The sequence below is a fragment of the Salmo trutta genome, chromosome 4, assembly GCF_901001165.1.
Source record: "Salmo trutta chromosome 4, fSalTru1.1, whole genome shotgun sequence".
NCBI classification, from domain to species: Eukaryota; Metazoa; Chordata; class Actinopteri; order Salmoniformes; family Salmonidae; genus Salmo; species Salmo trutta.
In genome coordinates, this window is record NC_042960.1 from 16,856,323 (window position 1) to 16,883,744 (window position 27,422).

Consider the following 27,422-nt stretch of genomic DNA (forward strand, 5'->3'; position numbering starts at 1 on the left):
TGGGTGGGTTTTTATCAAAAAAAGCTCTCAGATTGTGTTTTAATACTGCACTATTTCCCATGATGATTAGTTTTAGTACACAGTGCACAGTACTTCACAGTACGTCTCCGTGAAATACTTTCATGTTGATGGCTGAATGTGTGTGTGTGCGTGCATGTGTATGTGTGTGTCTATGCATGTGTTTGTCTGCGTTTATCCCTCAATGATTAAAGTGCTAAAAATTCCCTAACCACAGTAAGTATACACCACGGTATATCACAAAAGCAAAAACCAATCCTCTGCTTACATAAGACATATATCTCATACATTTAAAAAAGAAATGGCACTGTACAATTCCTATAACGATAAAAGCAGCTTATGAGAGAAATTTCAATAACAAAATGGAACATCCTATCATTCTCATTTATCCTCAGGAAATTGCAGGCTGAAAGAGAAACACTGAATAATCTATCTTGCCCCAGGTGCCTCTCTCTCTCTCTCTCTCTCTAAAAACAATATCATTTCAGGACATACAGCCCACAGTTATTTCAATCTGTGGGGTATCAGTCTGCAGAACTGATGACAAGCTGATAAAGGATGTATGATTATGGTACAGAAAGACACATTAATAAACAATCTGTGTGTAACAACCTTCCCTTTTCATTATTATGTGTATATATATATATATATATATTTATGCGCCCAACCACCAACCCCTCCTAACAATCTTTCAAGGGGAGCCTGTCTGAGTAATAGATGTATGCCCACATTGGTAAACTACTGGTAAGCTCTGCCTTCATTGCTTAGTCCAGATGTCACAAATCTGCCCACAAATCTGCCCGTCGAGACAGCAGCCTACCAGATGTCCAGTCAGTGTCGTGAGGGGGGGGTTTGGAAATGAGAAAAGGCAGAAACAAATGCTTTCGAAAGCTAAGCAAAATACAAATAAAATCGAATGAATCTCACTGCATCAAGACAGCAGAAAATACTTTATACGGAACAACCGTGTTTGCAACAAACTCACAAGAAATACTTATGCTTGGTAAAATAAAATAAAAATGTAAAGGCTTGCTTGGAATGTTTGAGGGACAGTTTGGAAGGCGAAATGTTGACAACGACTTTCCAAACCACTCGTGAACATTCTAGAAGGTGGTCGTGGTCATCATAAACATCTCAGGAGAACTGATCGTCGGCCACATCATCGGGGTCACTGTAAAGGTTGGCCTTGGCTACCGCCAGTTGGTTGCCATGGTTACCGTTGTTATCTCCGTTAACACTGGCATTGCCATGGCAGCTGGAGACTGCCTTTTTGATGCTGTGGTGGCGATCGTTGGTGCTGTTGGTCCCAGTGTTCACGCGGGAGAGGGTGCACATGCTGCCCAGGTGGCCGGATCGGTTGCGGATGTTGTTGTCGCGTAACTCCAGCTCGTCATAGCTGGATACCCGGACGAACGGGCACCAACAGAACGCCCGCTTGAAGCCCGCCCGGAACCTGTATCCAAACCACAACCCAAACCAGACAGATGAGTGCATTGTTAGATTTTTAACATTTGAGAGGTGGCTTATGAATTCTAAAAAGGTACACTGGTACTTTCTCATCTGGTCTTATCCATCTAGCATGTGGTTACCTAGGGTGTGTTCAGTAGGAACAAAGAAAAAAACATTTTTAAATGGAACATAGAAATTAGTTATGGGTAAGGCTTATCTTCATCGTATGTTTTGGTACCTACTTAACAGTACCCAGGTGCTGGATCCTACCTGCTGTTGAGGCAACAGTAGATGATGGGATTGTACATGGTGGAGCTCATGGCCAGCCACAGCACTGACAAATAGACCTGCTGGATGGACTTCCACCTCATCAGAGCCTTGTTGAGGCCCGTCACAATGAAGTAGACGTGGTACGGCAGCCAGCAGAGGGCGAAGGTCACCACCACAATGATCATCATCTTCACCACCTGGGGGTTAGGAAGGGGATAGTGGGAGGATGGGAGGAATAGAGCGACAGGGATTGGGGAGACAGGGTGGAAGAGAGGGAGGGGGAGAAAGCAATGAGAGAAAGAGAGGAGAGAATAAGAAAATAGGAGTGAGAGAGAGAAAGAGAGGAAAAAGAAAGTACATTGTCTTTATTCTGTGTAGTTCTGAGACAAGATGTCGATCAAAAATCAACATTTGGTCGGCCACTTTATGCCAGGTTTGGTGGTCAGGACTACCATTGATGGTCCAACGGTGGTCCAACGGTGCATACATAGATTTGAGATGGTAGAGACACAATAGAATTAGGTGTATTCCATAACCTGACAATCTAGAGCCATCAAGAAGGAAGCAACTCACTTAAAAAATCCTGTGAATTCCATGAACTGATTGTGTCATTTACAGTGAGGGGAAAAAGTATTTGATCCCCTGCTGATTTTGTACGTTTGCCCACTGACAAAGAAATGATCAGTCTATAATTGTAATGGTAGGCTTATTTGAACAGCGAGAGAGAGAATAACAACAAAAAATCCAGAAAAACGCATGTCAAAAATGTTATAAAATGATTTGCATTTTAATGAGGGAAATAAGTATTTGACCCCTCTGCAAAACATGACTTAGTACTTGGTGGCAAAACCCTTGTTGGCAATCACAGAGGTCAGACGTTTCTTGTAGTTGGCCGCCAGGTTTGCACACATCTCAGGAGGGATTTTGTCCCACTTCTCTTTGCAGATCTTCTCCAAGTCATTAAGGTTTCGAGACTGACGTTTGGCAACTCGAACCTTCAGCTCCCTCCACAGATTTTCTATGGGATTAAGGTCTGGAGACTGGCTAGGCCACTCCAGGACCTTAATGTGCTTCTTCTTGAGCCACTCCTTTGTTGCCTTGGCCGTGTGTTTTGGGTCATTGTCATGCAGGAATACCCATACACGACCCATTTTCAATGACGGTACATGGCCCCGTCCATCGTCCCTTTTATGCGGTGAAGTTGTCCTGTCCCCTTAGCAGAAAAACACCCCCAAAGCATAATGTTTCCACCTCCATGTTTGATGGTGGGGATGGTGTTCTTGGGGTCATAGGCAGCATTCCTCCTCCTCCAAACACGGCGAGTTGAGTTGATGCCAAAGAGCTCCATTTTTGGTCTCATCTGACCACAACACTTTCACCCAGTTGTCCTCTGAATCATTCAGATGTTCATCGGCAAACTTCAGACGGGCATGTATATGTGCTTTCTTGAGCAGGGGGACCTTGCGGGCGCTGCAGGATTTCAGTCCTTCACGGCGTAGTGTGTTACCAATTGTTTTCTTGGTGACTATGGTCCCAGCTGCCTTGAGATCATTGACAAGATCCTCCCGTGTAGTTCTGGGCTGATTCCTCACCGTTCTCATGATCATTGCAACTCCCCGAGGTGAGATCTTGCATGGAGCCCCAGGCCGAGGGCGATTGACAGTTCTTTTGTCTTTCTTCCATTTGCGAATAATCGCACCAACTGTTGTCACCTTCTCACCAAGCTGCTTGGCGATGGTCTTGTAGCCCATTCCAGCCTTGTGTAGGACTACAATCTTGTCCCTGACATCCTTGGAGAGCTCTTTGGTCTTGGCCATGGTGGAGCGTTTGGAATCTGATTGATTGATTGCTTCTGTGGACAGGTGTATTTTATACAGGTAACAAGCTGAGATTAGGAGCACTCCCTTTAAGAGTGTGCTCCTAATCTCAGGTCGTTACCTGTATAAAAGACACCTGGGAGCCAGAAATCTTTCTGATTGAGAGGGGGTCAAATACTTATTTCCCTCATTAAAATGCATATCAATTTATAAAATTTTTGTGATGCGTTTTTCTGGATTTTTTTGTTGTTATTCTGTCTCTCACTGTTCAAATAAACCTACCATTAAAATGATAGACTGATCATTTCTTTGTCAGTGGGCAAACGTACAAAATCAGCAGGGGATCAAATACTTTTTTTCCCTCACTGTAAAATCCTCAAAGAGCATTTTGAAACTTGAAATCAGATCTGCGTTCTCAAAAGGTTTGTACTTTGTTGCCTTGTATGGAGGAGTTCTGACAAATTTCATCAGATAGAATTTGACTTTTGTCTCTTTAAACTAGACTCCCTGAAAATCAAAGCTCAGACACGCCTGAACAATGCAAACTGCACTTTGTCCGTCTTGTCAGCGAGGAAGATCTTTGTCCATGTATCCTCACTGTTGTGTTCACTATTGTGTTACTACTGTGTCATCACTATAGCAGGTACGGTAGATCATCTCATGATATAGGCTGCAATCCGAACACTTAAAAGACACCCTATCCCCTCAGCCCTCAAATTAAGTGGACGCCTCTGATAACTTATCATGACGTCTGACGACTATAGACTTGCAGGATGAGGGAGGAAGGAATGATTGTTTAATGTTTAATTATTTTATTTATTTTGCTCCTTTGCACCATATTATTTATATTTTAACTTTTAACTTTCTTCAAACTACAAATCTACCATTCCAGTGTTTTTTCTTGCCATACTTTATTTACTTTGCCACCATGGCATTTTTTTGCCTTTACCTCCATTATCTCACATCATTTGCTCACATTGTATATAGTCTTATTTTTTTCTACTGCATCATTGATTGTATGTTGTTTTACTCCATGTGTAACTCTGTGTTTTTGTATGTTGTCGAACTGCTTTGCTTTATCTTGGCCAGGTCGCAATTGTAAATGAGAACTTGTTCTCAACTTGCCTACCTGGTTAAATAAAGGTGAAATAAATAAATAAAATAAATAATGGACCGCCCTTGCCCGGAAATTCGTCACTCGTTCATCCCGCGACTATTATGTTTTCAGCCACCGGTAGCTTGTGGTTGCATTATATGCGCTACAGTCAATTATGATTGCATGTCTACTTTTATGAACTATATAATTATAATTAATATACGCCTACTGTATGATAGCTAGCCAATTAATTAGCTAACTAACGTTAGCCTGCCTAGCTGGAACATCTGAAGAAGGAAAATGTTTTATTTCTACAATTTCCAAAAGCTAACCAAACAAAAACATCATTACTTTTATGAGACGTGTTTGTGCCGTCATGTGCATTAGTAGCACAATTTCTAACCTTTTTACATTCGTTTTTACTTACACTTGTATGTTGACTTATCCATATTGACGTTGAGGTTTTAAGTTTCGGCTTTTTTTTCTTAGCTGATGTACAATCATCGCGAATTCAATTATGGCCCCGAAGTGAACATAATTGTACACTCGCAAACTCAATCAAAAACGAGGGCTGAGGGGCTGACGTTGCGAACTAATCGTTTTGACCGATGTCAAAGATGGTGACGGGGATTCCCCCAAGGTCATAAGGCGATGGGTAAGTGGACGAGGGCGTGTATTTTATGAGTTTGTGTAACGCCCTGGCCATAGAGAGGGTTTTTTTGTTCTTTATTTTGGTTAGGCCAGGGTGTTACATTGGGTGGGCGTTCTATGTTCTGTTTCTATGTGTTTGTATTTCTTTGTTTTGGGCCGTGTGTTGCTCCCAAATCAGGCACAGCTGAAGTTCGTTGTTGTTGATTGGGAGTCACACATAAGTGCATGTTTTTCCGTTGGGGTTTTGTGGGTAATTGTTTCTGTTCGTTTTACTGTGTTAAACGTGACAGGACTGTTTTGGTTGTCTGTTTATTGTATTGTTTTGTATTGTATAGTGTTCTTGCCGTAATTAAATATATGACGAACACTAACTCCACTGCATTTTGGTCTTCTTCCGACGACAGCCCTTACAGTTTGAAACTCAGCCATAGATTTGCTAAACCTTTGAGATTCCCCATTGACCATGCATTTTAGTCCAGCACTAGGCTTAATCTGTGTCTGGGAAACTAATGTACAGTGGCGTTGCATCCAAAGCACTAAATGGTGGAAAAGGCTTTATATACCGATATAACATCCCACAGATATAGACATCCTAAAGAGTTAGATTTAACTACAGTATGTCTCTGGACTTGGTCATGTTTATGCTAACATCAGGAATATTGACTTGCATTGGTTATGGGCCAAGAATGCAAAATAAGTTTGCATTTGGAGATAGTGGCCATGTAAACAAAACCAAAGCATGGATTGCTCTTTTTACCTTGTGCATAGACTGCTTACAGGGTAAGGAAACTAATATCATTTTGTTATTTGGCCGAACTATCCTTTTAACTACCAAGTAGAAAATAAATCCAAAAACAGCTGTATACTTCAGCCTCAAGGTCGGAATTGAATAGCCTTGATGTAGGAGCTCTGAAGTCAATCTCACTTTGGTGGAGAAGACTCACAGCTGGTGTTAGGCCTTCATCACAGACTAAGGATAGTCATGTAGAGAACAACAACAAGGGCATCTGACGATGAATGATTTGGTTGTGATTGCAGTCTGTTGGTACAAACATGAACACAACTCCAAAAAAGGCAAAAACCATTAGACGACAGCTGTTTGGGTTAAACAAGTTAGGCTAAGTGAATGAATTTGAAGGTGCTCTTTAGAAGGGTTCATAGTGAATGTTTTCATGTATGAAAACATTCCAAAGCACTCTTCGGGTTATGAAATCAGCATTTACATTCTTTAAAAAAGCTAAAGTGGTTTCACAGCTTTGACAAGGGATCACATTGAAACGCAGGTCAAACTTTAGTCATTAACCTCCAACAAGAAAAGGATAATCAAGTGATCAATCAAGCTGTCAGTTACCTTGAACAATAACCATGAACGATAACAATTAGGATCTTATAATCAAGGATCAACTAGCTCCACCTGCATCATCTTCTGGATGATTAATAATGTGGCATAAAGCTTATGAAGACGTGCCATCTCTTTGGTATGTACAGTGTGTCTGGGACACTGAGTCTAATGACGAGCAAATGGTGTCTGGTAGAATCCTCTCCGGAGCTACATAAAGCAGGAGAAAGGGTGTCCATGACGCATGACACAGCAGGTCACAGGTAGTTGACGAGAGAGCACTGGTGGTCTGCTGAAGCTGTCACAGCATGGGTAAATTGAGCTGGCTGGGAACAGATCGCTGACCTCATTAACAATTACTTTTAAACTAACCACCCGAGTAGGACCTGACGGTTTGACAATGGGTGACATTCAGCCTAATGAACCTCTCTCAGCCCTCGTCTAGCTACGGTAAAAAGGGTTTGGCAGGGACTTTATTGACTAATCCAATAAAAACTTATACTGTCATTTAGCAGACGTTTTTATCCTAAATGACTTCTAGTCTGTATTTGTGGCCCATTCAAACCCACTGAGGAATTGGAACTGTGTATAAGTGCAAGGTTAACTAACCCTCCATCACTGCATTGCTCAAACTAAATCAAATGAAATCAAGTTTATATGAGGTTCATTTCACGACAAAAACAACAACAACTAAAAACAATCAAAAAGAGAACCAGTTCTGAAATAAGATAAGAGCAAGTAATAACACCAAACGTGCTGGTGCCGAGGTCAAATGTCAGGCAGGATCACAGGCTACATCACCGTATAAATCACTGTAAACGATTACGGTTTCATGGCCTCGGCTATCTGTCCAAAACAAAGAACCAGGTGTGCTGATCCCCTGTAATCTGAGTGTAATCCTCATGAATAAAACAATAACAACCCTGAAATACAGTCTGGGTTACCTCACAGGGTGTCCTGGAATAATCCCAATAATTTCCATATCTAGACCTGTCGGATTGGCCGTTGCCTTTCTATAATCTGACCCACATCTGTTAAACCCACATCTGGCCTAATAGATGTTAGTCATACACCTTCAAATTACCTGAATCCTTATGGATAACTGTGGGGACCAGGGGCCATATATATCAAGCATCTCCGAATAGAAGTGCTGATTTATGACCAGTTTTGCTTTTTAGATCACAATGAATGAGGTAAAATGGACAGGGGGAACCTGATCCTAGATCAGCGCTCCTACCCTGAGATGCTTGATACATACAGAGCCTGGACTCCAATCGAAGATCAATGATGAGATACACTGTGTCCAGTTAATAGAAAACATTGTCATCTCTAAAGAGGAGACCAATCTCTGATGTCTGCCTGCATAATGCTGGATTGCTTGATGGGTAGCCAAATCCAGTGGGGAATACAGAGAGATCATTGTGCCATGTACAGCGTCAGTCATTCATTTCAATGGCATAGCTACATCAATTATTGTAATGACAATGTATTGGGTCAAACACAGAAAAACCCTCAAATCCACCAGAAGCGCATATTAAATGTATTATTATTATTATTGTTTGCAGAAATTATTTTCAGATCCATATTTTTAAAAGGCCTACAGTATTCTACTTCTCACACCAAATGAACTGGAGTGAATGAAACAGACAATTGGGACGTCTCACGACTGTGCCAGTTAAAATGAATGGCTGAATCTACTGCATTAAATTAATGGTTGACACATTGGTTTACAAATGGAAAACACATGCTTTACCGAAGGACCTTATGTGTATAATGGAGTTGTATTTTTGCGTTACCTTCCTCTTGGCTGTGAGCTGGCTGTGGTAGTTATCTGATGCTTCCCCCGGGATCTCTCCTCCCCACAGCGTCACACCCACAATGGTGTAGGTGATACCCATCACCACTAGGGGCAGCACATACACCAGCACCGTCACAATGATATGATACCTGTATACCAGAGCAGAATAGATCGCTGTCAGGGGAAGGAAAAGCAGAGCATTCCTGTGAATGTAATGGAAAACATGGTAATTCTGCAAATTATATTTAATCTAATTCACATTTATATTCAGTAGTCTAGTTTGCTCTCATCATTAACTAGTCTGCACTGGTTATCTATCTATCTAGGCTAGCTAGCTATCCTGTGTGTATGAAATTCCCCTACTCATACGGACTGACATTCCAATTACCCAATCACCACCCAGTTCTCCAGAAGCGGGACACTCACCACCTTATATTAACCTGTATGCAATCAATGTGGCAACCTGACAAACTTTCAGTTAATTCCAGTTGATACAAACAATTATTCAAGGATGCTTTTATTCAAAGTACACTGAGCAAAAATATAAACGCAACATGCAACAATTTATACGATTTAATTGAGTTACAGATCATATAAGGAAATCATTCAATTGAAATGAATTCATTAGGCCCTAATCTATGGATTTCACATGACTGGAAATACAGATATGCATCTGTGGTCACAGATATCTTGAAAAAACGGTATGGCCGTGGATCAGAAAACCAATCACTATCTGATGTGACCACCATTTGCCTCATGCAGCGTGACACATCTCCTTTGCATAGAGTTGACCAGGCTGTTGATTGTGGCCTATGGAATGTTGTCCCACTCCTCTTCAATGGCTGTGAGAAGTTGCTGGATATTGGTGGGAACTAGAACACGCTTGTACACGTCAATCCAGAGCATCCCAAACATGCTCAATGGGTGGCATGTCTGGTGAGTATGCAGGCCATGGAAGAACTGGGACATTTTCAGCTTCAAAGAATTGTGCACACATCATTGGGACATGGGGCCATGCATTATCCTGCTGAAACATGAGGTCATGGCAGAGGAGGAATGGCATGACAATGGGCTTCAGAATCTATGTGTATTCAAATTGCCATCGACAAAATGCAATTGTGTTTTGTCCGTAGCTTATGCCTGCCCATACCATAACCCCACCGTCACTATGGGGCACTATGTTCACATCATTGACATCAGCAAACTGCTCTCCCACATGATGCTATACACACTGTCTTCCATCTGCAGTTGAAAACGGATTAATGCGTGAAGAGCACACTTCTCCAGCGTGCCAGTGGCCATCGAAGGTGAGCATTTGCCCACTGAAGTTGGTTAGGATGCCGCAGTCAAGTCAAGACCCTGATGAGGACGACGAGCACGCAGATGAGTTTCCCTGAGACGGTTTCTCACAGTTTATGCAGAAATTCTTCAGTTGTGTAAACTCACAGTTTCATCAGCTGTCTAGGTGGCTGGTCTCAGACAATCCCGTAGGTGAAGAAGCAGGATGTGGAGGCCCTGGACTGGTATGGTTGCACATGATCTGCGGTTGTGAGACCGGTGGGATGTACTGCCAAATTCTCTAAAACAACGTTGGAGGTGGCTTATGAGAAATTAACATTTAACTATCTGGCAACAGCTCTGGTGGACATTCCTGCAGTCAGCATGCCAATTGCACGTTCCCTCAAAACTTGAGACATCTGTGGCATTTTGTTGTGTGACAAAACTACACATTTTAGAGTAACCTTTTATTGTCCCCGGCACAAGGTGCACCTGTGTAATGATCATGCTGTTTAATCAGCTTCTTGATATGCCACACCTGTCAGGTGGATGGATTATCTTGGCAAAGGAGAAATGCTCACTAACAGGGATGTACATTTTTTTGTAGAAATAAACTTGTGCAAATGGAACATTTCTGTTAACTTTTATTTCAGCTCATGAAACCTTGGACCAACACTTAACATGTTGCGTTTGCATTTTTGTTCAGTATATGTTTGTGCTCCTTTATCATGTACCTTTGATTTGAGCACATTTTATATGATTGTCTATGCGCCATTATTGATCGTATTATTTGTTGGTATCTAAGTAACTCCATTGCCTAAGTAGGTTTGTTTGTGTAGATATTACTTAGATCCTTTTTCATATTGTAGATACTATTGAGTTTTGAGTATATTTGGATGTATGTGCTTTTGACTAGTGCCTGTATAATTGGCCAAGTTATTTGCCGTACATCAGAGCTCTCCAAACCTGTTCCTGGAGAGCTACCCTCCTGTAGGTTTTCAATCCAACCCCAGTTGTAACTAACCTGATTCAGTTTTTCCACCAGCTAATAATTAGAATCAGGTTCGCAAGATTAGGGTTGGAGTGAAAATCTACGGGACGGTAGCTCTCCAGGAATTAGGGAAAGAGCCCTGCCTTACATTGATATATAAAGTGATTTAATTGTTGATTCCTAGAGAAAACCATCCTTATCCTAGCAACATTCTTTAATATATGAATACACCGGGAATTAGCCCGTTTGAAGTGTACCTCCAACTCCCAGTGTTCTTATCAATACACAACCACGGTAGCCCACAGCAAACCACCAGCAGCAAGTTTACCTCAATATACAGTTTCATTACCAATCAACCCAAAGCTGTTTTCAGATCAGCAAAGATGAACAAGAGGAGGTGAGTTAAGGAAGACACTTTAGACTATTGAGATGCACCCAGAGTGTCTCACTCACATGAAGGAGTCATCTGATGACCGGGGCCAAGCCACGTAGCAGATTGTCCGGCGGGGCAGGATGCGGATGGTGGAGTAGAAGCAGAGGGGGAAGGCCAGCACCACGGCCAGCGCCCAGATACACATGATCACCACCTTGGTGGCTGTGGCCGACAGCCGGGGTTTCAGCGGGTGGATGATGGCCATGTACCTGCAAGGATGTCAAATCAAATCAAGCGTTATTTATATAACACACTCCAGACATGAATGTGATGCAATGCGCTTCACAGGAAAAAACATTAATAAAAAAACAAATACAAATATATTTTATGGTTGAGATTCTTCAAAGTCGCGACCCTTTGCCTTGATGACAGCTTTGCACACTCTTAGCATTCTCTCAACCAGCTTCATGAGGTAGTCACCTGGAACGCATTTCAATTGACAGGTGTGCCTTGTTAAAAGTTCATTTGTGGAATTTCTTTCCTTCTTAATGCGTTTGAACCAATCAGTTGTGTTGTGACAAGGTAGGGTTGGTATACAGAAGATAGCCCTATTTGATAAAAGACCAAGTCCATATTATGGCAAGAACAGCTCAAATAAGCAAAGAGAAATTACAGTCCATCATTACTTTAAGACATGAAGGTCAGTCAATATGGAACATTTCAGGAACTTTTATCAAATCAAATTTTATTCAAATAAAAAAAATATATATTTGTCACATACACATGGTTAGCAGATATTAATGCGAGTGTAGCGAAATTCTTGTGCGTCTAGTTCTGACAAGGCAGTAATATCCAACAAGTAATCTAACCTAACAATTTCACAACAATTACCTTATACACACAAGTGTAAAGGAATGAATAAGAATATGTACATAAAAAATATATGAATGAGTGATGGTATAGAACGGCATAGGCAAGATGCAGTGGATGGTATAGAGTACAGTATATACATATGAGTTGAGTAATGTAGGATATGTAAACATATACAAGTGGCATTGTTTAAAGTGGCTAGTGATACATTACATCAAGATGGCAAGATGCAGTAGATGGTATAGAGTACAGAATATACATATGAGATGAGTAATGTAGGGTATGTAAACATTATATGAAGTGGCATTGTTTAAAGTGGCTAGTGATAGATTTATTACATAGATTTTTCCACTATTAAAGTGGCTGGAGTTGAGTCAGTATGTTGGCAGCAGCCACTCAATGTTAGTGATGGCTGTTTAACAGTCTGATGTCCTTGAGATAGAAGCTGTTTTTCAGTCTCTCGGTCCCTGCTTTGATGCACCTGTACTGCCCTCGCCTTCTGGATGATAGCGGGGTGAACAGGCAGTGGCTCGGGTGGTTGTTGTCCTTGATGATCTTTTTGGACTTCCTGTGACATCGGGTGGTGTAGGTGTCCTGGAGGGCAGGTAGTTTGCCCCCGGTGATGCGTTGTGCAGACCTCACTACCCTCTGGAGAGCCTTATGGGCGGAGCAGTTGCCGTACCAGGCGGTGATACAGCCCGACAGGATGCTCTCGATTGTGCATCTGTAAAAGTTTGTGAGTGTTTTTGGTGACAAGCCGAATTTCTTCAGCCTCCTGAGGTTGAAGAGGCGCTGCAGCGCCTTCTTCACCACGCTGTCTGTGTGGTTGGACCATTTCAGTTTGTCCGTGATGTGTACGCCGAGGAACTTAAAACTTTCTACCCTCTCCGCTATTGTCCCGTCGATGTGGATAGGGGGGTGCTCCCTCTGCTGTTTCCTGAAGTCCACGATCATCTCCTTTGTTTTGTTGACGTTGAGTGTGAGGTTATTTTCCTGACAACACTCTATGAGGGCCCTTACCTCCTCCATGTAGGCCGTTTCGTTTTTGTTGGTGATCAAGCCTACCACTGTAGTGTCGGTTGCAAACTTGATGATTGAGTTGGAGGCGTGCATGGCCACACAGTCGTGGTTGAACAGGGAGTACAGGAGAGGGCTGAGAACGCACCCTTGTGGGGCCCCAGTTTTGAGGATCAGCGGGGTGGAGATGTTGTTACCTACCCTCACCACCTGGGGGCGGCCCGTCAGGAAGTCCAGGACCCAGTTGCACAGGGCGGGGTCGAGACCCAGGGTCTCGAGCTTGATGTCGAGTTTGGAGGGTACTATGGTGTTAAATGCTGAGTTGTAGTCGATGAACAGCATTCTCACATGGGTATTCCTCTTGTCCAGATGGGTTAGGGCAGTGTGCAGTGTGATTGCGATTGCGTCGTCTGTGGACCTATTGGGGTGGTAAGCAAATTGGAGTGGGTCTAGGGTGTCAGGTAGGGTGGAGGTGATATGGTCCTTGACTAGTCTCTCAAAGCACTTCATGATGACGGAAGTGAGTGCTACGGGGCGGTAGTCATTTAGCTCAGTTACCTTAGCTTTCTTGGGAACAGGAACAATGGTGGCCCTCTTGAAGCATGTGGGGCCGGCAGACTGGGATAAGGATTGATTGAATATGTCCGTAAACTCACCAGCCAGCTGGTCTGCGCATGCTCTGAGGACGCAGCTGGGGATGCCGTCTGGGCCTGCAGCCTTGCGAGGGTTGACACGTTTAAATGTTTTGCTCACGTCGGCTGCAGTGAAGGAGAGCCCACAGGTTTTGGTGGCGGACAGTGTCAGTGGCACTGTGTTGTCCTCAAAGCGAGCAAAGTAGTTGTTTAGTCTGTCTGGGAGCAAGACATCCTGGTCCGCGACGGGGCTGGTTTTCCTTTTATAGTCTGTGATTGACTGTAGACCCTGCCACATATCTCTCGTGTCTGAGCCGTTGAATTGCGACTCTACTTTATCTCTATACTGACGCTTAGCTTGTTTGATTGCCTTGCGGAGGGAATAGCTACACTGTTTGTATTCGGTCATGTTTCCGGTCATCTTGCCCTGATTAAAAGCAGTGGTTCGCGCTTTCAGTTTTGCGCGAATGCTGCCATCAATCCACGGTTTCTGGTTTGGGAATGTTTTAATAGACGCTGTGGGTACGACAACGCCGATGCACTTGCTAATAAACCCGCTCACCGAATCAGCGTATTCATCAATGTTGTTGTTCGCCGCAATGCGGAACATATCCCAGTCCACGTGATCGAAGCAATCTTGAAGCGTGGAATCCGATTGGTCTGACCAGCGTTGAACAGACCTGAGCGCGGGAGCTTCCTGTTTTAGTTTCTGTCTATAGGCTGGAAGCAACAAAATGGAGTCGTGGTCAGCTTTTCCAAAAGGAGGGCGGGGGAGGGCCTTATATGCGTCGTGGAAGTTAGAATAACAATGATATAGGGTTTTGCCAGCCCTGGTAGCATAATCGATATGCTGATAGAATTTAGGGAGCCTTGTTTTCAGATTAGCCTTGTTAAAATCCCCAGCTACAATAAATGCAGCCTCAGGATATGTGGTTTCCAGTTTACATAAAGTCAAATGAAGTTCGTTCAGGGCCATCGATGTGTCTGCTTGGGGGGAATATGCGGCTGTGATTATAATCTAAGAGAATTCTCTAGGTAGATAATGCAGTCAGCATTTGATTGTGAGGAATTCTAAGTCAGGTGAACAGAAGGACTTGAGTTCCTGTATGTTGTTATGATCACACCACGTCTCGTTAATCATAAGGCATACACCCCCACCCTTCTTCTTACCAGAAAGATGCTTGTTTCTGTCGGTGCGATGCGTGAAGAAACCAGCTGGCTGTATCGACTCCGATAGCGTGTTTCTTCAAGTGCAGTCGCAAGAACAATGAAGCGCTTTGTTGAAAATGGCTCACATGAGGACAGCCACAGGAAAGCAAGACCCAGAGTTTCCTCTGCTACAGAGGATAAGTTCATTAGTTACCAGCCTCAAACATCAACTGTTCAGAGGAGACTGAGTGAATCAGGCCTTCATGGTCGAATTGCTGCAAGTAAACCACTACTAAAGGACATCAATAAGGAGAGACTTTGGGCCAAGAAACACAAGCAATGGACATTAGACCAGTGGAAATCTGTCCTATTGTCTGATGAGTCCAAATTTGTTTTTTAACAGGACAATGACCCAACACACCTCCAGGCTGTGTAAGGGCTATTTGACCAAGAAGGAAAGTGATGGCGTACTGCATCAAATGACCTGGCCTCCACAATCACCCGACCTCAACCCAATTGAGATGGTTTGGGATGAGTTGGACCGCAGAGTGAAGGAAAAGCAGCCAACAAGTGCTCAGCATATGTGGGAACTCCTTCAAGACTGTTGGAAAAGCACTCTCATGGTAAAGCTGGACTGCATGCGAAGAGTGTGCAAAGCTGTCATCAAGGCAAAGGGTGGCTACTTTGAAGAATCTCAAATGTCAAATATATTTTGATTTGTTTAACACTTTTTTGGTTAGTACATGATTTCATATGTGTTATTTCATAGTTTTGATGTATTCACTGTTATTATACAATGTAGAAAATAGTAAAAATAAAGAAAAACCCCTGAATGAGTAGGTGTGTCCAAACTTTGGTACTGTATGTTCACAGTTTCAGCCCCCCTCAGGTTCTTTGGCAGGCTATTCCAGAGGCTGGGGGCATAGTAATGAAAGGCTGCCTCTCCATGCCTCTTGATCCTGGACATTGGGATAGTTTAAAGGTCAGTGCCAAAGGACCTGAGAAACCTACTGGGTACATAACTCAAAAGCATGTCTGATATGTATTGGGGTGCACAATTGTGGATTGATTTAAAAGAATAATCTTAAAATGAATACTTAAACTCACAGGCAGCATGTGCAGAGACTTTCAAACCGCTGTAATGTGTGCTCTCCATCTGGCCATGCTGCAGCGTTCTGTATGTTTTGCAGTTGGCCAATGGCTTTCTTTGGCAGACCAGACAGGAGAGCATTACAATAGTCAAGCCTGCTTTTAATAAAAGCATGGATGAGTCTCGCGGTATCAGCCTGAGAGAGAAACGGCCGTACCTTGGCAATGTTCCTCAGGTGGTAAAAAGCTATTTGGTCACATTCCTAATGTGTGATTCGAAATTTAGTTCAGAATCTAAAATGACACCTACGTTTTTACCTGGTGTTTTATCTTATTTGACCGTTATTTAAAATATGCGGCCAGATTCTGTGTGCTTTGGCTCCAATAAGTACCTCGGTCTTATCTTGATTTAGCTGGAGGAAGTTGTGAACCATCCAAGTATTTAAATCACTAATACAGTCTAATAATTTATCTGTGGAGCTAAAATGCTCTGTTGACACAGAAGTGTAAAGCTGTGTATCGTCTGCGTAGCAGTGAAAATCAATGTTGTGCTTTCTGATGACGGTGCCAAGGGGCAACATATAAACAGAACAGTACTGAACTGAAAATCGAACCTTGTGGAACGCCACGTGGGATATGTATTTTCTCTGAGTTATGTTCACTAAGGTTGACAAAAAACTCTTGACCGGTTAAAGAGGTCCTAAACCAATTTAGAACTGAACCTGGAGAGACCAACCCACACCCCAAGGACAGAGAGCTGTTCAGCGTCTGTGTTGGCTCTCAGATCATTTGCCACTTTATCTTAGGCTGTCTGTGCTGTGGTGGGCAAGAAAACCAGATTAGATTTTTTTTTTTGCTGTTTAAAAAACAATTCCTCCAGAATGTTGCTTAATAATGGAAGGTTGGAGATTGGCTGAAAATTGCTAAGAGCTGAAGAATCTAGATGACTTTTCTTCAGAAGGGTTTCACCATAGCAGTTTTTAGTGCAGTGGGGAAAGTGGAGTGAATGATTACCAATAGCTTGTACTTCAGATATGTAATTAAAAACTGTTTTGAAGAATGTGGTGGGTATAGGATCGATAAGGCAGGTAGAAGGCTTAAGTTGTGATATCACTTTCCTGACCATGTCTGTGTCAACCAGGGAAAATAAATCCATAATGCCTTTGCGTGGTAGGCTAGGGCACATATTGTCACACTTCTCATTTGGTCTCGCCTGATTGATACCCAGCCCAATGTTTTGTTATCTTATCTCTGAAAAATGCCACAAACGCATCACATTTAGATGTGGAGGAAAGTTCATATAGTTTTGAGGGGGTAGGATTTATCAGCCCATCAATTGTCAAGAATAGCACTCTCAAATTATTCTGATAATTAGTGATCAGGTTAGAAAAATGAGCTTGTCTGGCATTTCAAATTGTCTTGTTATATATGCCAAGTTGCTCTCTCAGAATAATGTGCCTGCAACTTTGACTGTCTCGACTTCCGCTCTGCCTTTCTGCAATTTATCTTAAATTTGAACGTTTCCTCACTCTGTTTGGATGTGGCCTTTTTCAACCTTGCTGGAGCTATGGCATCAATGATTGCCCTTAATTTGCTATTCAAGTTATCAACTACAGTTGAAGTCAGAAGTTTACATACACTTAGGTTGGAGTCGATAAAACTAGTTTTTCAACCACTCCACAGATTTCTTGTTAACAAACTATAGTCTTGTCAAGTCGGTTAGGACATCTACTTTGTGCACGACACAAGTCATTTTTCCAACAATTGTTTACAGACAGATTATTTCACTTATAAATGACTGTATCACAATTCCAGTGGGTCAGAGGTTTACATACACTAGGTTCACTGTGCCTTTAAACAGCTTGGAAATTCCAGAAAATTATGTCATGGCTTTAGATGCTTCTGCTAGGCAAATTGACATCATTTGAGTCAATTGGAGGTGTACCTGTGGATGTATTTCAAGGCCTACCTTCAAACTCAGTGTCTCTTTGCTTGACATCATGGGAAAATCAAAAGAAATCAGCCAAGACCTCAGAAAAAGTCTGGTTCATCCTTGGGAGCAATTTCCAAACGACGAATGTACCATGTTCATCTGTACAAACAATAGTACGCAAGTATAAACACCATGGGACCACGCAGCTGTCATACAGCTCAGGAAGGAGACACGTTCTGTCTCCTAGAGATGAACGTACTTTGTTGCGAAAAGTGCAAATCAATCCCAGATCAACAGCAAATGACCTTGTGAAGATGCTGGAGGAAACAGGTACAAAAGTATCTATATCCACAGTAAAACGAGTCCTATATCAACATAACCTGAAAGGCCGCTCATCAAGGAAGAAGCCACTGCTCCAAAACCGCCATAAAAAAGCCAGACTACGGTTTGCTACTGCACATGGGGACAAAGATCGTACTTTTTGGAGAAATGTCCTCTCGTCTGGTGAAACAAAAATAGAACTGTTTGGCCATAATGACCATCGTTATATTTGGATGAAAAGGGGGGGGCAGCATCATGTAGTGGGGGTGCTTTGCTGCAGGAGGGACTGGTGCACTTCACAAAACAGATGGCATCATGACGCAGGAATATTATGTGGATATATTGAAGAAACATCTCAAGACATCAGTCAGGAAGTTAAAGCTTGGTCACAAATGGGTCTTTCAAATGGACAATGACCCCAAGCATACTTCCAAAGTTGTGGCAAAATGGCTTAAGGACAACAAAGTCAAGATATTGGAGTGGCCATCCCAAAACCCTGACCTCAATCCTATAGAAAATTTGTGGGCAGAACTGAAATAGTGTGTGCGAGCAAGGAGGCCTACAAACCTGACTCAGTTACACCAGCTCTGTCAGGAGGAATGGGCCAAAATTCACCCAACTTATTGTGGGAAGCTTGTGGAAGGCTACCCGAAATGTTTGACCCAAGTTAAACAATTTAAAGGCAATGCTACCAAATACTAATTGAGTGTATGTAAACTTCTGACCCACTGGGAATGTGATGAAAGAAATAAAAGCTGAAATAAATCATTCTCTCTACTATTATTCTGACATTTCACATTCTTAAAATAAAGTGGTGATCCTAACTGACCTAAGACAGGGAATTTTTACTAGTATTAAATGTCAGGAATTGTGAAACACTGAGTTTAATATCTTTGGCTCAGGTGTATGTAAACTTCCGACTTCAACTGTAAATCATCACAAGAGGAAGGCAGAATAGGGGATGGTGTATTGTTCATACACTCAATAAACTTCGGAGGTAAGATAACATTTTTTGTAATATGTTCAGTATTACCCTGTGCTATGGGCAACAAAAACATAACAAAATACACAGTGGTGATCAGATAAAGTAACATAAACAATAGAGGATTTGTCAATAGAAAGCCACTCGGTAATAATCAGGTCCAGAGTAATGCCACAGTTATGGGTGGGCCCAGTAACATGTTGGATAAAGTACGTAGAGCTCAAAAGATTAATAAATGTAATGGCCTTGGAGTCAGTTTCTTTGTCAACATGAATATGAAAATCGCCCAACACAATAATTTTATCATAGTTCTCAACAGACAATTCTTCAGAGAAATCAGTAAAAAAAAATGTGGGGCAGTGCTTTGGTGGCCTAGACAGGGTTATAGCCAGCACTGGTGGCTGACATTTAAACAGTATAGCAGGATGGTCAAAAGACCCAAAGTCGCCAAATGAAATGTCATTACAGCTGAGAGCATTAGTAAAAAAGGGAGGCTGAACCCCCCCCCACCCTTTTCCCCTTTTCTGATAGAGTATGAAAAGCTGTAGGGGGAGGCTTCAACAAGAGCGGCACTACAGTCTGAAGACAGCCGTGTTTCAGTGAGAAAAATGGAATCAACTTTGCGCTCAGTAATGAGGTAATTCACGAGAAAGGTTTTTACTAGTGATTGCTCTAAGATTTAAAATGTGCCATATTAAATGAGAATGGGCCTCTCTGCCCCTGGGGCATCTGCAGTGAGGTAACCAATGAAATAACAACCAAATGATTAACGTTACAACCACTTTTTTCCTCCAATCTATCAAAATGGTAAGATATGACACGCGGTGTTAGAGTAACATACATTAGGTTACACACAATAACCATGTTGCCATTTCTACAGGACTTGATATACTTTCGAAGTCCTCTGTTGCTTTTCTGACAGGGAGGACTGGAGCACTACCAGACCCTGTCCATCAGTCTCTAAAACAGTCTCTATAATCATTCAAGAGGTCAAGAGGTCAGTCAGGGGGTGAAAGCAAAGATGGTGGATAAATGAAGATGTTTTACTCAGGCCGTTTACCATTGAAAAACATTGTCACAGTTTAATTAACTGTGTCATAGACACCAATACGACCGAAGCTGGGTCTGGTCTACTTAGTTCAGTGACTGTATAAGGACCCAGTGATATGTCTCGCTTCCTCTTCCGTCTCCGGTGAAAGGATATTAGGTCAAAGTTCAAAGGTCATGGTTGATTTGGTATTTTGTTCCTCCATACACTGCTTGCTTTAGAGGTTAGACTTTTTTTTATTTTGAATAGAGCGTACACCATAACTACAGTTAATGCATACAATTTAGTATGCAGGACCCACTGGGCACACACTGGTTGAATCAATGTAATTTCCACATAATGTCACTGAAATTGCGTTGAACCAATGTGGAATAGACGTTGAATTCACATCTGTGCCCAGTAGGAAATGTCTTGTTGTACAACTGCATTCTTTATAAGCTCTCATTTACAAAAATATTTGGGGGTGGCTGTGTTTGATCAAATATAAAAGCGACAAAAAAGAGGATGAGATGCGAGTATTGTTTCTGTCTCACTGGAGAGTTCTAAGTGTTGTCAAACATTGAGGCCTCCATTTTCCGAATGTGAGTTAAACAAGCTCTTGACGAAAGCCAGAGTCCAGGTTGAAATACTACGATGTCAAATCAAACAGTAAATAAAATACCAATCTTCTCTGGAGTGGCCACCATTAGGATAGTAATGTGTGTGTGTGTGCCCAATTTCAGATTGCTTTAATATGCAGTATCTCAGGTACTCAAAACAAAGGATGCCCCATGTGGAGCTAGTTATGTTTGATTGACTCTTTGACTCTTCCCGGTCTATTTTTAATTGGATCCAACAGTGCTGTTTGTTTGGTTCCCAGCAAACAAAGATTCCATTTCCCCAGAATTGACTGCTAGACTGTCAGGTTTTATCCTCAGATCTTACCTTTCCTCTCTGTCTGTCTGCTTGTCTCTATGTGTGTGTGTGTGTGTGTGTGTATGTGTGTGTATGTGCGTGCATGAGAGTATACCTGTGCTGTATGTGTGTGTTTGTGCTCTGTCTTTGATTCTGTGTATCAAAGGCCCACAGTAGGCCTATAAGTGGTCAGGTCGTGGTCATGCCCATGCAGGTGCAGATTAACTCCTTTGACTAACTTCAAAGTCAGATGAAAAGAGATGTTGGACTGTAGTCCTACTGTGCAACACAACTTGTAAAGGTATAGAGTTGACCTCCAGACACCTGGGGCCTCATTTATTTCTGTTTTGATGTTAAGGTTATAAAACTGTCATAAATAATGCACTACGCCAAATTATTAGCAGGCTACCGTTATTTGATTGAATTCTGAAAAAGTGGGACACTTTGCATTTCCGTCTTCTGTATCCTCTTCAGACATCTATCCAACACATGATACATTTTCTGAAATCCTCAGATGTTTCTGTTGAGGTGTGGGCAGAATGTTTTAATCTTTAGCGTTGACTTTTTTAAACAAAAATGCCTAGCAGTTGCCAAACAATGGCTGCACATTCTGCAAGATCGTATATTGAACAATTTAAAAGTACTTTCTACCTACAGCCCACGCTTTTATGCAAAAGACGAATTGTTGTTCAACATTTTGTTTGTCAATACATGATTGTGTTTCTATCTCCTGCCTTGGTATAGGCTCTGAGATTAAATAGTATATGTCGCGCTCCTATCGCACAGCAATATTGCAGCCTAACGTTACTGTCATAGGCTACCGGTCTATTTACTTTTGAGCATGGTCGGCTATTAAATGAGCGATGAATAAATTGTATTTTTTCCCTCTGCCTGTGGGTTTTGTGACAGCTTGTTTTGGGCTGCGTCCCTACGCTGTGTTCGGGCTGTTTATTGGGCATTTGTGTGACTTTGCCCTGCCCTATCTGTTTTGGCAAAGTGTGGATTAATTATTATATACACGTGTGTTCACGGACTTGTGTCTCCTGCGCCTGACTTCAACCCTCCTGCTTCCTTGAGCACTCTGACATGTATAGAGGGAATAAACTAGTTATGTTACAAAAGTAGAGACATGCCCTTGCTATATGATTATGATTTAGGCCTATATAATTGATGTAAATATAGGCTATTAGGCGAGATGCTGCTATGTAATCTTCTTCCAAAAGGCAAATGCATCTGTTTTATATAGGCATACGTTTTAGTGTTTTTATTGGCCTACCATTATTATAATTCCTGTGCATCAAACACCTACATTTTCCTCAAAATAACAATATTTGCTTGCAATAGAGTTGATCAACCATTAGGTTCTGAGTATGCATGGTCTTAGATACGCATGGAGATACAGTTGAAGTCGGAAGTTTACATACACCTTTGCCAAATACATTTAAACTCAGTTTTTCACAATTCCTGATATTTAATCCAAGTAAAAATTCCCTGTCTTAGGTCAGTTAGGATCACCATTTTATTTTAATAATGTGAAATGTCAGAATAGTAGTAGAGAGAATAATTTATTTCAGATTTAATTTCTTTCATCACATTCCCAGAGGGTCAGAAGTTTACATACACTCAATTAGTATTTGTTAGTATTGCCTTTAAATTGTTTAACTTGGGTCAAACGTTTCGGGTAGCCTTCCACAAGCTTCCCACAATAAGTTGGGTGAATTTTGGCCCATTTCAGCTGACAGAGCTGGTGTAACTGAGTCAGGTTTGTAGGCCTCCTTGCTTGCACACGCTTTTTCAGTTCTGCCCATACATTTTCTATGGGATTGAGGTCAGGGATTTGTGATGGCAACTCCAATATCTTGACTTTGTTGTCCTTAAGCCACTTTGCCACAACTTTGGAAGTATGCTTGGGGTCATTGTCCATTTGGAAGACCCATTTGCGACCAAGCTTTAACTTCCTGACTGATGTCTTGAGATGTTGCTTCAATATATCCACGTAATTTTCCTGCCTCATGATGCCATTTGGTTTGTGAAGTGCACCAGTCCCTCGTGCAGCAAAGCACCCCCACTGCATGCTGCCACCCCTGTGCTTCTTGGTTGGGATGGTGTTCTTCGGGTTGCAAGTGTCCCCCTTTTTCCTCCAAACATAACGATGGTCATTATGGCCAAACAGTTCTATTTTTGTTTCACCAGACGAGAGGACATTTCTCCAAAAAGTTCGATCTTTGTCCCCATGTGCAGTTGCAAACCGTAGTCTGGCTTTTTTATGGAGGTTTTGGAGCAGTGGCTTCTTCCTTGCTGAGCGGCCTTTCAGGTTATTTCGATATAGGACTCGTTTTACTATGGATATAGATACTTTTGTACCTGTTTCCTCCAGGATCTTCACAAGGTCTTTGCTGTTGTTCTGGGATTGATTTGCACTTTTCGCACCAAAGTATGTTCATCTCTAGGAGACAGAATGCGTCTCCTTCCTGAGCCGTATGACGGCTGCGTGGTCCCATGGTGTTTATACTTGCGTACTATTGTTTGTATAGATGAACGTGGTACCTTCAGGCGTTTAGAAATTGCTTCCAAGGATGAACCAGACTTTTTCTGAGTTCTACTACTCAAATGTTGTCAATTAGCCTATCAGAAGCTTCTAAAGCCATGACATAATTTTCTGTTATTTTCCAAGCTGTTTAAAAACACAGTCAACTTAGTGTATGTAAACATCTGACCCACTGGAATTGTGATACAGTGAAATAATATGTCTGTAAACAATTGTTGGAAAAATTACTTTTGTCATGCACAAAGTAGATGTCCTAACCGACAAGAAATTTGTGGAGTGGTTAAAAAAGGAGTTTTAATGACTCCAACCTAAGTGTATGTAAAATTCCAACTTCAACTGTACACACTTTCCCATCAAGTTTAAAATGGATAAATACCAACTTTTATAGGAAAACTGGCACATGCGAGATTTAATATTTTTCATCCACATGCACCTTTGATAAATGAGGCCCTGCGATGTTTTGCCCTGAGAAGAAGCACAGCAGGTTAAATCCAGTGTGTGCATGTGTGTACACAATTGCTTGCTTTTGCATGTGTGTCTGTGTGTTGGTGTGAGTATAGCTTTCATATAAGCACCTTGGCACTTAAAGCCATTATTTCACTGCAGGTACTCCAATTTAATTATTTAATCAGCACGTACCTCCACAATGATAGGTTGGCTGCACAGTGGAGCTCATTAGAAGTACTCTGGCTCTTTTATACACCAACTGAGTAATGAAATGCTTGATAAAATCCTCAAGAACCTCAAGTGTTTTCTAATGTTGAATGCATCCCAAATGGAACCCTATTCCCGTTACAGTGCAGTACGTTTGCCCAGCACCCATAGGGCTCAAAAGTAGTGCAATATATAGGGAAAAGGGTGCCATGTGGGATGCAATTTGTGTCACAGGATCTTTATTGGTTAGATTAGTGGATTAAAAGCTACATTCAGTTCATTCTCATTTTGACAGAATGTAAGGAGAGGGTTGGTTTTCCGTGTGTGTTTGTTTGTGTGTTAATAACCTGTATCCATACATAGCATGCATAACAGGCTATAATGATGATGTATGAAAATGATGGCATCTGAGCAACATCAGGCGTCTTGTTATACCATTAGGCCTACCTTTTTCTCATTTGATTTAAGGGTTTTGGTTATAGAATCAGTACATTAGGCTATTATACATGAAACCGGAGTAGCATTAAACAAATAATAACAAATTTAATATAGGCCAATACAAATCAATTCACCAAATGTAATAAAATGTATGAAATTGAAGTTGATGTCTCCAGAGCTCACCTGTCGACTGCTATTGCGCTCATTGAATAGATGCTTGAAAACACTGCCGTGACTGGGAAAAAGTTGTGGAACTTGCAGTATGATTCTCCAAAGTACCAATTGCCGTGAGCAGCATATATGAAATTAATCAACGTGTTGAACGCGGCCATTGAGGCGTCAGAGAAAGCCAAGTTGAGTAAAAAGTAGTTTGTCACGGTCCGCATCCTCTTGTGCGCCAATACGATCCAAATCACTATCAGGTTCCCAAAAACTGCCACGGCGAGCACAAGGCTGTACGCGACCGACCATAGCACGATGCGCCAAGGCGGTTGTACGAACTGATTTGTAAAGGTCCTAGTTGTGTTTGATCCGTTGTTTGCCGCAGCCATTCCTCTAGTCACCCTGCCGATATTTACTTGGATTCAATGCCTGGAGGTGGCAGCAGTTGAATTGGCACACACCTTCGCAGCGCACCAAAACGCGAAAGTGCTCTGCTCAATACGGTCACGTTAAGTCTCTCTTCATTTATATTGCTGTTCCCGTCAATTCAGGGACAACGCGTTTGGGACAGTCGTAACAAAATGTCTTGTGACAACTCCAATAAATAATTGACACTTGAAGAGCGCGGAACTTCTGATCTATATGATAGAGTACTACTTGAATAGGCTACAGATAATATTCGAACAGTTCTTTGGAAACAGAGATTATCCTTTGTTTTGCTACGCATAAGTGAACGTATCCTAGAGCTCTGAGCAGCAGTAGGATCCAAAGGGATGGACTGCGCTGAGTCGTGCGCTGCGCGTAGGGAATCGATCAGGTGGTGTTCCATTAAATTCTTCAAGTCACACTCCACTCCCCTTTCTAATAACAACCTGTCATTCACTTGAACTGTAGATCATTCAGCTACGCTTTCATACAAATGAGACATAAACATATGGCAAGCATGGAATTTGATGGCGAGTCACTTATAAATGCTTTACATAATCATGATGAACGACAGGCACGCATCAGGCACTGATTAAAGGCCTGCCGCATCTGTTGCCTCCATTGACTGAGTCGTTAATTTCACTCATGGTACATCTCCGTGATCAAAGGGCCTTTGTCATTGTCACTGCAAGTATTGAAAATATAAGTTTATTGACTAAGTTTATTAAACAGTCATATTTGATAAATGTGTCTAGTATCTCCAAAATGTGTTGTTTTTACCCTAAATAACTCTCTTAATTCCCAAGATCGATTTTCAATAGATGGATCTGCCAAGGCCTTACCACCAAAATGAATGCAGTTCCCAATAGGCCTATGTCAACCTTTTCGGGATGGACTGACTCTATGATCCTAATGCACTCATTCAAAACAATCAATTTAACTTTCAAGGTACCAAACCAATATGTATTTTTGAAGCTTCAGCTTTGGAGTTCTTGCTCCATTGTGACTTATTACCTTGTATCTCATAATAAAAGTTACATTATCTGAAAACTACACAGCCCCCTCGGTATTCAACAGCATCCAAACCACCATGCATCCTCATTTGTGTCACCTAAGCAGCGTGGAAAGGACAGAGGGGCTTCATCCCAAACAGCAGCCCATTCCCATTATAGTGCATAACTTTGGGGGCTCTGGTCAAAAGTGGTGCACTATGGAATAGGGTGCTATTTGGGACACTCACAGGGGCAGGTGGGAAAGTGCCTTTTATCCACTAATCCACATGCTCGGTATAAAAAGTAGAAAAGATGACGCCACACCGATGTTAAGACATTAATGTTCCCGACCACAGGTGTTCACTGCAGAGGGAGTCATGCCAATTAGGCTTCTCTCTCCCCTTCTCCTGGTGGGTTCCCCTAGCAATTATGCAGGATTACACCTGATGGGTTCCCCTGGCAATTAGGCAGGATTACACCTGATGTGCCCCTTTTAATGAGTTATATAACTGTCTGCGCTCCTTCCTAGCTGGATTACTTATGGGGAGCTGAAAGGGCCATCTTCTGGTGGTGTGGGAATAGAGTGGGGTGACTTGCGCGCACACACACACACACAGACACACGTACGCGCACACACACACACCGGCCCAACAGAAAAATGTAAGCTATTCTATTGTATAGTATTCTATTACGTTCCATTCTCTGAAAGGGAAAGATGGAACAGTTCAAATCTCTCACACATTCCTATACTTTACACAAAAGCCCTAAAAAGGCAATACATATAAAACTATTAGGATGCACAATGTCGATCTATCCTCTTTTTCCAATGCCTAATACAATGCAAACTTAACCATAAGGCTCTGCTCTGTTTATAATAGCTTCATCTATTCCTCAACTATTCTTAATGTCTGTCATTCTACAGATTGCGACAGCAGGGGAGATGAGTCTGATTCTGTCTGGTTCCGAATTCTGTTTGACAGAGTAGTTTCACACAACGACCGTTCAATCGGTTCTTTCAGTCCACCTGGTATAAGTGACGTGGTCTATCATGGGAGAACGATAGCCAGCCTTGGGAGAAAATGGAGTTGGAATTGAATGCCTGGTAAGAGGTTGTTACCATAGCCTTTGACCTGCCTCATTTATAGAACTGAGTAGGAGAGGTGTAGAGGTGTAGAGATTAGTCTCAC

The 27,422-nt window shown here is 42.0% G+C and overlaps 1 protein-coding gene across 2 annotated transcripts; it reads right to left on the reverse strand.

The window, feature by feature from the left end:
* Positions 1-4: 4 nt before the first annotated feature.
* tacr3l (tachykinin receptor 3-like) lies at positions 5-25,520 on the reverse strand. Of its 2 annotated transcripts, XM_029749965.1 has the most exons (5): positions 24,839-25,520; positions 11,161-11,349; positions 8,437-8,587; positions 1,738-1,934; positions 5-1,471 (listed from the first exon to the last, which is right to left on the reverse strand). In XM_029749965.1, exons 1-5 carry the CDS (start codon positions 25,204-25,206, stop codon positions 1,153-1,155), a joined length of 1,224 nt encoding a protein of 407 aa, XP_029605825.1. In that variant the 5' UTR covers positions 25,207-25,520; the 3' UTR covers positions 5-1,152. The 2 variants fall into 2 exon arrangements, with proteins under 2 accessions (XP_029605825.1, XP_029605826.1); XM_029749966.1 differs by lacking the exon at positions 5-1,471 and having other exon boundaries at positions 1,734-1,934.
* Between the last annotated feature and the right edge of the window lie 1,902 nt (positions 25,521-27,422).

Coding starts and splice junctions, on each gene's coding strand:
- tacr3l (XM_029749965.1), bottom strand. CDS start 25,206: ATGGCTGCGGCAAACAACGGATCAAACACAACTAGGACCTTTACAAAT. Junction 11,350..24,838: donor AGCGCAATAGCAGTCGACAG/GTGAGCTCTGGA, acceptor ACATCCTTGCAG/GTACATGGCCATCATCCACC. Junction 8,588..11,160: donor TCATCAGATGACTCCTTCAT/GTGAGTGAGACA, acceptor TCTGGTATACAG/GTATCATATCATTGTGACGG.